This window comes from Pavona decussata, unplaced genomic scaffold, assembly GCF_977016875.1.
Source record: "Pavona decussata unplaced genomic scaffold, jaPavDecu1.1 SCAFFOLD_180, whole genome shotgun sequence".
Taxonomy (NCBI): Eukaryota; Metazoa; Cnidaria; class Anthozoa; order Scleractinia; family Agariciidae; genus Pavona; species Pavona decussata.
In genome coordinates this window covers 1,458,830-1,471,535 of record NW_028145590.1, presented here as the reverse complement: position 1 = coordinate 1,471,535, position 12,706 = coordinate 1,458,830, and the positions used below count along the sequence as shown (strand labels likewise).

The 12,706-nt window shown below is 38.4% G+C and overlaps 1 protein-coding gene and 1 pseudogene across 3 annotated transcripts; both read left to right on the top strand.

Moving 5' to 3' along the window:
- The first annotated feature begins 368 nt into the window (after nucleotides 1-368).
- Nucleotides 369-8,067, top strand: LOC146463171 (putative skeletal organic matrix protein 5). 2 transcript variants are annotated; one of them, XM_085084781.1, is made up of 5 exons: nucleotides 373-746; nucleotides 853-898; nucleotides 1,477-1,603; nucleotides 3,085-3,220; nucleotides 7,933-8,067. In XM_085084781.1, the coding sequence occupies exons 1-5, from the start codon at nucleotides 491-493 to the stop codon at nucleotides 7,953-7,955; spliced, it is 588 nt and encodes a 195-aa protein (XP_084940907.1). In that variant the 5' UTR covers nucleotides 373-490; the 3' UTR covers nucleotides 7,956-8,067. The 2 variants fall into 2 exon arrangements, with proteins under 2 accessions (XP_084940906.1, XP_084940907.1); XM_085084780.1 differs by lacking the exon at nucleotides 7,933-8,067 and having other exon boundaries at nucleotides 369-746; nucleotides 3,085-3,892.
- A 589-nt stretch (nucleotides 8,068-8,656) lies between these two features.
- Nucleotides 8,657-12,662, top strand: LOC146463170 (putative skeletal organic matrix protein 5; annotated as a pseudogene). The gene is made up of 4 exons (XR_014856958.1): nucleotides 8,657-9,123; nucleotides 9,269-9,311; nucleotides 10,021-10,147; nucleotides 12,143-12,662. The product of XR_014856958.1 is annotated as a putative skeletal organic matrix protein 5 (transcript).
- Nucleotides 12,663-12,706: the final 44 nt, after the last annotated feature.

Sequence of the window (12,706 nt, the reverse complement as noted above, 5' to 3'; positions counted from 1 at the left end):
CCAAACCATTCACGAAAATATTTTTTTTATAAATAAATCACATGCGTGCAAGTAGCACAAAAAGTGTGAGGGAAGGTAATTGTTAGTGCAAACATTGCAATAATTTCCGGCGCTTCCGAAATCTGAAATTCAAAGGTTATCCAGGTCACCTTTAAAACCTTAATGATTCTCAGATGGAATCATGAAGCCCTCCTAATTAAGATTTATACTAAGTATTGTTTATTGAAAACAGAATAACAACAGACTGTTGTCAAAGAACAATACATAGTATACATCTTAATCTGGCCCCTGGATCTTCACAAATGGATGATACATTATTTTGTAACCCTAAAGTAATTTGAGTCGTTTGGGCAGGCGGCCAATAGGATGGAGATATTAATTTCTATTTATATTGGAACGAAACAAAAGAGGCCATTCAGTCTTATGACTAGATAATAAGGGTCTAATAACAAGAATACAATTGAGACGCACAACTGACTAGGTTGTAAACATGCACTCTTCATTGGTTTTCTTCGGGATGGTCGTTGTGGTATTTTATGTAAATGGAGGGCAAGCTTTGCCAGTAAGCTTGACCAACAACCTAACTCCACATACCATAAGAACGGACAAGACAGTGGTGTTTAACTGTAATGCCAATCAAGATTCCAATGTCAGTGAAGCCATCAAGGCATTGGAGACGAAGATGGACCATCTCATCGCACTGGTCAACAAAACGTCTACGCAGGCACAGCCTTCTGCAGTACCTGGTAAACTTATTGTACATTTAATTCTCACTTTTGATAACAGTGACTCTAAGTGACTTGACGATCAGTGCTTTCTAAACGTCATCTAAATTAAGATTTTTTTGTGCAGCTCAAGTTCCAGCCACTTCATGCAAGGAACAATATGAAAAACACAAGTAAGTAACACATCACTTAACCCAATGAATCTACATTTCTAAATCGTTTCATCTTTATACCGTATGACATATTTTGGGCATTTTCGAGAGAAAGGGGGAATAAGGATGGCAACCTCAAGTTCATTATCCGTAAACTGACTCGCGTAACTTATTCAACAACTTTGTTTGTCGAAAGGCGTTTTATTTCAATCATCTTCAAAGGAGACTTCATTATCATACTCGTGAGTTGTGCTACGAGCGCTGGCTTAACCAAGTGGTTCAAAGACGAACGCCAGCTGCCTTCTTTCTAACTGTTAAAATGATTAAAACCACATGAACAGGATAAGAGTCGCAGCATCTTGTAATCGCAGTCAGTATCAGTAACGCCCCAAGGTTGAGGCTTGACCCTTTTAATCCGATAGTTGCTTCCCAGAAATCAAACGTCATTATTTGTATTAAGATGTAAAGGGAAACTGGCAAAGTCGCAAAGTACGAGTTTGGACAATCCAATTTTGATATGATGCATCATGCGCCATTTCTAACCTAGTAGGATAAGTGAAGTTACGGTGATCTACAGCAACCCGTTTGTCGTTTAACAGGTCATCAAGTAGCCAGGTGTATTCCCTTAAGTTTGGTTCACAAAACATTCCTGTTTATTGCCATATGGGTAACTTTGCATGTGGAGACGGCGGATGGACGCTGGCTATGAAGATTGATGGCTCAAAGGTAAACCTCATTATTCAGTAGGGTAATTTTTTCAGTTTTTACCCAGGTACCCCAAGCTCTATGAGAGATATTAGGCCGTGACCTTTGCGTAAGTGTTGTAATTTAAGCGTTACGGCGAGCATTGCGTAACGGTGAAATTATAAGGATTTGTATGGGGAAAAAACGATTCCTGCTTCAATTTAAAAATACCAAGGAATTTTCAATAAAAATATCCCTACCTGAACTCCCTTGTCTGTTGTCCTTTCTCCTTTGTGGTTTTTGGAGCTATTGAGCGAGATTTTAGTGAGTGTTAGTTCCATTGATTTTCTCTCTGGGATACAGTTTATAGAGAGAAAATCAATGGAACTAAAACTCACTAAAATCGCGCTCAATCGCTCCAAAAACCACAAAGGAGAAAGGACAACAGACAAGGGAGTTCAGGTAGGGATGTTTTTATTGAAAATTCCTTGGTATTTTTAAATTGAAGCAGGAATCGTTTTTTTTTTTCATACAAATCCTTATAATTTCACCGTTACGCAATGCTCGCTGTGACGCTCAAACAAAGCTAGCAAAGGGTTTTCACACAACGAATTTCGGGTAATAACTACGATACTTTTGTAGGCACTGGTGAGATTTTATTTCGGAAGTCCTCCAAAAAATTTCGGAAAAGCCAGAAGGCGGTACTTGCTCCCTTCAGTTGAAAAAGCTGAATGTATGAAAAGAACGACGACAGTTTATTTTTACATTTATGTCTGTATTAAAGAATTTTGAGAACTGAAGTGATTTCCCATGCAAAGTTCAAAAATCAACACCAGGCTCCTGTGAATACTGAGCTGGGATGCCTCAATGGGACACTGGCACTCCTGTGAAGAAAAAAAAAAGAGCTTTTTCTGGCGACAGAAAGCAGCGACCCAGATTAGGATCTCTAAGACTATTCACTTCGCTAAATTTCGTGGGAGAAAGGGTGAAAAAATTCTGGGAGCTGTACAGTGGGGTACATATTCGGTGGCTTTTAAGGCCTTTGCATTTTGATTTCAAATATGTGTGCATTTTGTATTTTGATTTCTCACAGACGTAAAAGTCTATTATCGAAACCTCGCCAACTCGCAAGACAAAAATGCTACCGTATTGCTCACAGTAATTAACTAGATGATCGCTCTCTTTTACCGCATTTATGATGAATTGTACTCTAACCTTTTTTTCTTTCATGTTTTGTTTTAACGATTGATTGATTGATTGATTGATTGATTGATTGATTGATTGATTGATTGATTGATTGATTGATTGATTGATTGATTGATTGATTGATTGATTGATTGATTGATTGATTGATTGATGGATGGATGGATGGGTGGGTGGGTGGGTGGGTGGGTGGGTTGGTTGGTTGGTTGGTTGGTTGGTTGGTTGGTTGGTTGGTTGGCTGGTTGGTTGGTTCATTCATTCATTCATTCATTCATTCATTCATTCATTCATTCATTCATTCATTCATTCATTCATTCTAGGGAACATTCCACTACGACTCTCACTTCTGGAGCGATAGAAACTCTTACAACCTCGCAGGAGGGAAGACTGGGTTTGACCAGCAAGAAACCAAATTGCCGACTTACTGGAGCACACCCTTCTCCAAGATCTGCCTCGGTATGAAGATCGGTCATCAGATCAAGTTTATTGTCATCTATAGAAACGCCAACTCACTTTTCTCTCTAATTGCTGACGGAAATTACCGTGCCACGTCACTCCGTCGTAACACGTGGAAAAGGCTGATAGGTTTCCAAGCATCTCTGCACACCAGCTGCAACAAAGAAGGTTTCAACGCTGTCTGTGGCTATTCTTCTTCTCATGCCAAAGCAAGAATTGGAATCATTGCTGGCTATAGCAGATACTGCTCTTGCTATTCCAAAATTGGCTTCGGTATAGGAGGAATTCCCCATGACTCGAACACGTGTGGAAACGATGCATCCTCATCGGGTGATAATGGAGCAAAACACATCAGATCAATGGGCTATATCTTGGTACAATAACTGAATGAAGAACTGCACCTTCCAAACGTTCAAATATACATTCAAAGCATTGATCTTTATTAATTATCGTTGTCTTCATCATCATCATCATCATCATCATCATCATCATCATCATCATCATCATCATTTTCATTATCATCATCATCGCCCATTATTATTATTATCATCGTCGTCGTCATATAAATTACCATATGTTAATATTTTTTATAGGTTTTTAGTAAGGCCTTCGGACTTCAATAAAAATTCACAAACAATAATGTTAACTTGCAGGTTTTTGCCTTTATCTAACTGTTAAAGTGCCCCTGGGACGAAAATTTCATTTTCCATCTTTTTGCATTTTCGTGTAGAATATGACCTTCTTACTCATGTAACCAAATTTTAATCCTTTACGGCGATTGGAAGTACTTTTTTTTTTAGCTTTTTATTCGAGATTTCACGGCCACCATTACTTGGCCTTGTTCCGGAAGTTAAGGCTCAAATTACAGGAAGTGACGTCATTGGCTCAACACAAAAAATTCCACATGGCTAATTTTCATATGGATTCTACTTCATAAACTGTATTCTGCTGTTACGAACTAAATAACCTCCAGTTTTCGAAGTGGAAAAATCCTAGTTTATGTGGGTATATGCCTGGCTGGATTTCCCGCAACCTTTGTTATTTACACATGATTTCTAAAGACTTACTCCACTACATCAGCTGATTACCAAAAACAACTATGGTCGCTGAATCAATGACCAAATATCCTATAATGTTGTCATTTCTACAGTTATATCACAGCCAGTGGTGCCTAGTGATGAGGAAGGGGTGGTACACGTGAAAAGTCGCACGGGAGCGAGATTCATAACGGTATGACATTGTGATTTCACCTGGTGTTTACACGAAGGGATGAGATTTTATTCCACGTATACAGGAAGGGACACTTTCATGGCTGCCGACGTGAATGTGACATCATCTTGGATTCAATTCAATTTAATCAACTTTATTTAAAGAGGGTAACATGGAACAGTACTTCAACTGAATAACTAGTGGCCCTCAGGCATTTACCCACATCGGATCAGATGTCGAAGACTGCGCATGTGCTACCAGCTTCTAGCTCTCGGGAGAGTGATTTCAAGCCGGAACGAACAGTTGTTCCGCGTTTACATGAAATCGGAATGAGTTTTCGTATTGGAATGAAAATCTCACTACGGTGCAGTGACCGGGATGAAATACACCGCGCACCGCTATGACTCGCTCCAGTGTGAGATTTTGTGCTGGTATCATGTAAACGAATAGAGAGTCAAAAGAGCGAGCTGGACTGAACTCGTACCGTTATAAATTGAAAGTCGCGTTAATTTTACAAAAGCTATAAATATGTTACCTGGAAGAAATGTTTTCTTCTTCTCTATTTCATGGTATTTTGTAGGTTGGAGACCTTAAGGCCAAGTAAAACGAGAGACATTTTCTTGCAACTTGTCGTGCAACACTATTACATTGCAAGATGCGATTGTTCGTTGCCGGTATTACCACCTCCGCGCGAAAGAAAGTTTCATGTTGCAGAACGTAAAAACAGTTTCTACTTTTTGCAACATGAAAATTTGTTGCGCGCGGAGGTGGTAATACCGACAACGAACAATCGCAAGTTGCAAGAAAATGTTGCCCGTTTTACTTGGCCTTTTACACAGATTTTCTAACAATAGCTTAACAAATTATTTGCACAATAAAATGTAAACAAATATTACACCACCGAAAAACTTAAAATTGAACCATTGTCGAATTGACGTCTTTTCTGTTTGCAAGAAAGGTAAACGGCGTTATCGATTATGTAGAAATTATTACTCAACCTGACAATTATACATAAAAGTTCTACTAAATGTATATTAAATAATCAATTCACTGGCAAGATTGTTGAATGAATACAGTAAGAAAGCTATCGTCTTATAAAGGTGGAGGTGTTACAACTTCATTTTACATCAACTGAACGGTGGGGATACAAGGCTACATTTCATGATCTACCAATGGTATGGAGAGTGAACTTAAATTGTAATGTTACAACTAAACCAAAGAAATATTAAGGTTGTTAAGCTCTAAGAAAAATTATAAATCAACACGCAAGATCAAGTTAAAATAGTAAGAAACTTCATTCACGTAACAACTTACGTGTTTCAGCAATTTGTCTGCTGAGCTCCCCCTGCTGTTCGCGATGTTTAGACGCCATGTCAGCATTTAGTCCGGCCGCCATGTTGTCTTTCCCGCACGTTGCGCGTTCCCGTAAAGCAATTCCCTCGCTTTCAACACATCAGTAGTGATCAAAAAACGCTCGCCTCTGTCCTGCAAATAAGCAAACATCCTGAACTTCAGATCAACCGAACAAATGATGCAATGCCCTTCGTTCTGGTACAGAAATTGAGCCACAAATTCCAGTGACACTGTCCATAACTAAGATCTAGCTTCTCTGCGCTGTTGCCGGTACAGAATGACGCATACGCATGTCTCACTCCTGATTCCTGACATGAATTTCCCAACTGCCTGCGCGGCATGGTGTCCTGTTGAGGCGTGAAAGGGAAGCGACATTTACCTTTCTTTTTAACTTTAATGCTGTTTTAAAGATTATTTTAATTCCATCATTTTTTAAACTTTTCCCACCCACCCTGATCCAGCCGAGAAAAGAAACGCTTCCACAATCCCTTACGGAGTTAAACCCCAACTAATCCAGCAACGTGGAGAAACTTTTGCACAGGTTAAATTAATTGTTATTGCTACACTTTATCAGTTATTGGAGTTGTTACAAGGAGGAACTTAGACCAATTCTCGATTGTAAAGGGCATTTATTGTCAAAAAGCACAAAAGTGGTCGTTTCTCATACTGGAAATACTTAAAAAGAACAGTATTTGACGTTAAAAGTCTAAGCCACGTTTTAGTCTTATTTATTGTTTAACAATTAGATTATGAGATCGAAATTTCGATCTCATTTCATTTCATTTATTTGTTTCTCCTCTCCTAATACACAAGTATTAAATAGTTACAAAAAAATTAATATTAAATAAATTACAATTAACTTGTATACAATTCATAATGGGGAAGTAAAAACTAATACTGTGCCCCTTATAATAGGTCAATAAATTAATTATTTAGTTAAAATTAAATAGCATAGAAAAAATGGAAAAAATAGGAAAAGGAAAAAAAATTTCGCGTGATAGTTGATAAGGGCGAAGTCCGAATCAACTATCGCGCATAGAAATCGAGAGCGAATAATCTAATTGTTTTAGTATAAATCTACTAGTCGTATAAAACCTAACAACAAGACAGGTTTATCTTTTCATTAAACTGATAATGGTCGATATAAAGAGGTCACACCACGCAAACACTGTTGGGCTACTCACTCTACTCACTATCTACAGCAGAATTACACAGTGAGTAGCGCAGTCAATAAGAGAACAGCATTCGTGATATAACGCTACTGAGTAGATTTATACTTATGTATATATATTGGGTAAAATTATAGTTTAATCTTCAAATTCAAAAATCCACTGTTAAGGTGGCCGAATACAGTTTTTTAGTGTACAGGTGTTAGAAGACGTTATTTGGAAACTATGTACTTCTGGGCGCCCAAAATTGGTATGGTGTAAGACTAACTAAGAAAGAATGGATTTTTGTACGTCTTGTCGAGCTAAGTACCGTTTCCATGGCAACGCAGCAAACTATTAAACGTCCATATATTGTAGGTTTCCTTTATTTTTAGAAAATGTACTCATTAGATTTTTTCCATTTTTTGTATCCAGATAAACTCACAAAACACTGACACAGTTGCACTATTTTCATGTAATTTTAACAGACAGATCTCCTGTAAATATTGATTTTGCATTTTAATGTTTTGTGAAGATACCCTCTGTTAGATTTAGGTTTCTCTTTGTAGACGAGTTGCGCTTTTAGGGAACTATTTTCATGCCAAATTTTACGAAATTCTAATGAGCAGTTCCTTAGAAAACAGTTCATTTCCACGAAAACAACCAGTCGCAATTTTTTTTTGTCAAATGCGCATGCGTGGGTTTCATGGCAAAGTTGAAAAGCATGCAAAAGGTCTTGGTGAATGACTTTTTTGCTCGGAAAGAAGAGAAAAAGAGTCCAGAAACGAGAAACGTAGTTATTTAGGATCAAAACTTACCTTTATTATCCATTTCATGTGAAATTGAGGGATCACTTTATCGACCGCCGTATTTACGTACCACAACCCTAGCGCGCGCTTAATAGCATCACTAACAGAATCTGTAAAGCGCGCGCACACTGTGTTCGGCCACCTTAAATCAACTAACTTTGATCACCTTTTTCTCTCTTGGTTTGGCTTTCAGAACTGAATAGTGCGCAGGAATAGTTCATTTTACGATTAAAATGTTCATAATATTCTGCTCGAGTGGGTGAATTACTTACTTGAAAAAGGTAAGTAGGGTGCTTTCCAGGATTAAAACAATAAAACGTTCGAGGACTTATTTTCCGAAAGTGCGCCTCGTAATCTCCGAGAATGCAGTGTTTAGTCACAACAATATGAGAATACTAAAACAAGAAAGGCAATGATATCAATGTTTCAAGCACTGTCGAGATGAATAATTTTTCAGACAAAGCTTTCCGGTCATTTGTTCCTCGCAGATCTGGCAGTGTTTTGCCGTGAATAAGAACTTATCTCAGATTATCATTATACATATACAGACGAAACAGACCTCGAGGTGTTTGGCAAAGAAATCGCTCTATGAGTGCTTTCAATTAAAGTTTTAATTCTTATACAGCGATACAGGAACAAAGGTGCGAAGGGAAAAAAGACGTTTTGTTTGTCAGCTAAAACAAAGAATTGAAGTACTGATTCACAAACAAGGTGCTTTAGGTTAGTTTGTAATGCGCGTGTGTGTAAATATGTCGCTTTCGTCTTATGTATACTTTGAAGCATACGCATTAAAATAGCTTGGATACATTTACGGACCTCCTGATAGATTTGCCTTTTTTTTTTAATCCTCGGGAGGTTATCATCTCCAGATCATACGAAGGTTTCTTAGTAATGTATATTGACCAGCCTGTCGCAATCTTTGGGTGATTGATGATGACAGCGGTAAACTTTACTAGTCGCCCTGCTAATCATATCCAAGGGAAGTCATACAAATCATGTGATCTCAAGGGCTTGTCATGTGGAAGAAACGAACATAAGCTTAAGGGAGCCGTAAGTCATCAGATAGAAATCCCGTCGCCAATCGCACAAAGTGAGTACTGGCTATATTCTGAAATGTGTTCTCCATTTGGTTTGCTCGGAATGATCGTTGTGATATCTGTAATAAACGGCGATATATTTGCGTCGGTGAAAGCAAGCAAGACTGACCAAACCAAACTTCCAGCTAAAGCCTGCGACAAGGTTCCAGTGAATAACTATAATTGTAATTGCAACATAAATCAAGATTTGCATGTCAGGGAAGCCATCGACGATATAAAACGAAAGCTAGAGCAGCTTATTGCATTGGTCAATCGAAGTATTACACCTCAGCCTCCTACAAAACCAGGTTTGCGTTCGTTTTACTAATTCTCTGGTTTGAATATATTACTTTGCTGATCGTAATCACTGTTTTTGAAACGAAAATTGCCCATAGCTGGTTGTTTTTTGTTTGTTTGTTTGTTTCTGTTTCTTTGTTTGTTTTGTCTTGTTAGCTGGTTTTGTTTCTTCGTGCAAGGAAAAGTACGAAATTCACCGGTAGGTTCGCCCGAAGAAATCGTTTGCCTATATGTTTAATAAAGCAGAATGCAATTAAAAGTAAGTTTGCCTTTCATGAATTGTTGCACGATCGATGTCAGAGGGTAAGGCAGACATAATCAGATCACACGATTTATCTCTGAAAAATAGCAGATATAGATTCATTTGTTAACTACGAAAGGATTGATCCTAAATTAAAGATATTAACTCGAAAAAAGCTCGCTCACAACTGAGATTACCTTGAATAAACGCACATAGTTGGCCGACGAGCAAGTTCTCTATTTGAGTCACCCGCGATAACGCGAGTATTATAATCCTCTCGCGGCTGACTCAAATAGAGAGCGTGCTCGTACCTATCTTTTTACGAAAACATAAACACGAAATTCAGATTTGCTGTTTGCCGTAATTAAGCAATTCCAACTCTCCCTATTGCCTTAGCTTGGTCGCGTTCGACGAAGGGGAACGCTTTCTAACCTAGTGGGATTCTCGTGATTTCGAGGGAAAAGGAACACGGAGATGACATTTTTGGTAACATTCTCTTTGGCTACCCTTAGTCCTGAGACATCTTTCAAACCGCTTGGCACCAGTACCGCGTATCAGTCAAAGTCTTAACAGCTGAAATGTCTACCTTTTTTTTTTTTCGTTCGTCTGGCATTTTAACAACCTTTATCAAATTATTTTAAAAAAGTTTACATTTTTCCCTCAACAGGTCGTTTAAGAGTCAGGTGTATACTCTGATGTTTGGTTCCCAGAAAATTTCTCTCTACTGTCACATGGGAAATTTTGGATGCGGAGATGGAGGATGGACGCTGGCTATGAAGATTGATGGCACAAAGGTGGTGGCAGAGCAGCAGCAGCAGCAGTAGTAGAACTTAACTAATCAGTAAATCTGGAACGAAGACAGAGAGGTGCTAATCCATTGAGTGATCTGTAGCTTGCACTTTCTTGACTTTGTGGGTGAAGACAAGTATTTCTATACTTCACACTTTTTGCATTTTGGTAATAGTTTAATATTACTGATAAAAAAATGTTTCGTGAAGCACTTTGGAATAAAAATAAACGATATAAAGAGTGAACGACGTTTCGATGACTCCATGTCATCATTATCAACTTAACACGCAGTCGGATTAACTTCGCGCCAAACTTTTTACATAACAATTGAATAATTTAACTCCCTTGTTTATTCCCTAAATATTTCACACATTTGTTACTATATATATCTATCTGGATTTTCAAAAACATACCTGCACTTAACCTACGCAGAGACAGAAAGTTCACCCTAACTGAGTCTCACAACACTGCCCTCCCCACCCCTCTGCTTTTCACACAAACTTGCAAGTCACTCACCTGCATTTAGGCCACACTCCAGGCTTTGTGTCAGCTTGGTGCAATTGATTGTCAACAGTCTGTGTCTCTATGGGGGAGGTCAAAGGGCATTAGAATTAAGTCACCCTGGTTTGAGAAAAACAGCAAATTGGACCAAGCTGAAGGCTACAATACCCTCCCCTTCCCACCCCGGAGCTTTTGACACACGACCGAGAGCTACCCCCCAGCAGTAAGCCCTCACCCTGGGCTAGCTGACAGACTGGTCCTTGACGGCAAGCCCCCTCAAGTTTAGAGAACCACAGAGGCCTGAAGCTGGGCGGTGCCCAGCTTCAGGCCCGGGTCTAGCAGGCACGTTCTTGCAAATTCGCACAGATATATATATAATTAATTTTACCATGTATTTCGAACTTGATAATGATGACATGGAGTCATCGAAACGTCGTTCACTCTTTATATCGCTCATTTTTATTTTAAAGTGTTTTAATATTACTTACGTAAATTAAGTAATTTGTAACTAATATTACCAAAATACCAAAAAATGAGTGCATTTAATATTTGAAGCACAAAGACAATTACCAAAGCTACAATCATCTGTACAAATCACTCAGTGGATTAGCGTCGGCTGTCTTCATTCCAAATTTACTAACCCTAGTTACTCTCTGTTGACGAGACACCAGAGGCAAACCCAGCACATGTTTTTATGAAAAATAGTTTCAGCTACTCTGGGGCAGTTCTTTGGACTAGACTTCTCGCTGGGCTGCGGAAAGCACACTACCTTGGAGCCTTCATGGCTGGCTGAAAAAATTCTTTGGTTGATTCAGCGCGTATTAAGTGTCATTTATATATTATTTTAATGTACAGTAGAATAATTTTTAGTAGAATAATTCTACTAAAAATGGACCAGTAACCATGATTATACATTTATAAAAAACATTCTTTAAAAAATGAGCTTTCGGTTACCAGACTCCAACCTTTGACGTATGATAAAAAGCGCAAAAAAGGGAATAATAAAGATCTTAATTAGTTTATTATTCCACTATTTTTTGCCCTTACTAATAATGCTTACCTAGCAGCTGAAAGCTCTTTCCTTTACGATATTTTTTTACCATAGAACTTTTTTTTTACTTTTAGTAGCATTAATTCTAGTCATAATTTTCTCCTTTTAAAGTCCTAATCAGTTGATCATGGACGTGTCGAAGTAGAGTTATTCATTCGTTTGTTCGTTCGTTCCTTCCTTCTTTTCCCTTTCCTTTCCTTTCCTTTCCTTTCCTTTCCTTCCTTCCTTCCTTCCTTCCTTTTTCCCTTTCATTCATTCATTCATTCATTCATTCATTCATTCATTCATTCATTCATTCATTCATTCATTCATTCATTGAGCAAAACATTATCAAAACTGGCGAAGTTTTAGCTTTTGGTTGTTGCAAAATCGACAGCCCAACATTCAATGGCTCTCATACGTAGAAAGAATTCAATTCAATTTCTTTATTTTTTCTTTTGAATTTCAGGCAACCTTCCACTACAGTTCTCATCTCTGGAGCAATAGAAACGCCTACAATCTTGCAGGAGGGAAAACTGGGTTTGACGAACAAGAAACCAAATTGCCGACCTACTGGAATACACCCTTCTCCAAGATCTGTTTGGGGATGAGGATAGGCCATTTAAGTTTATTGTCATTTTCAAGCACGCCAACTCTCTTTTCTCTCTTGTCGCTGACGTCAACTACCGCGCCACCTCGCTGGGTCGTAACAAATGGAAGACCCTGATTGGATCACAGGTATCTTCCCAGCCGAACTGTAACAAGGAAGGGTTCAACGCTATAGTTGAACCAAACTCAAATTCTAAAGCAAGAATTGGCATCGTTGGCAACCAACAGAACAACTGCATTGGCGGTGAATCCAGAATCGGCTTCGGAACAGGAGGATATCCAGATGACTCGAACACATGCGGAAACGATGCACATTCAACAGGTGATAATGGAGAGAAACATATCAAAGCAATGGGCTATATCTTGGTTCAATAACTGTATACACATGTCGTTTTGCATGACCTTCGAAAACTCATTTTTAATT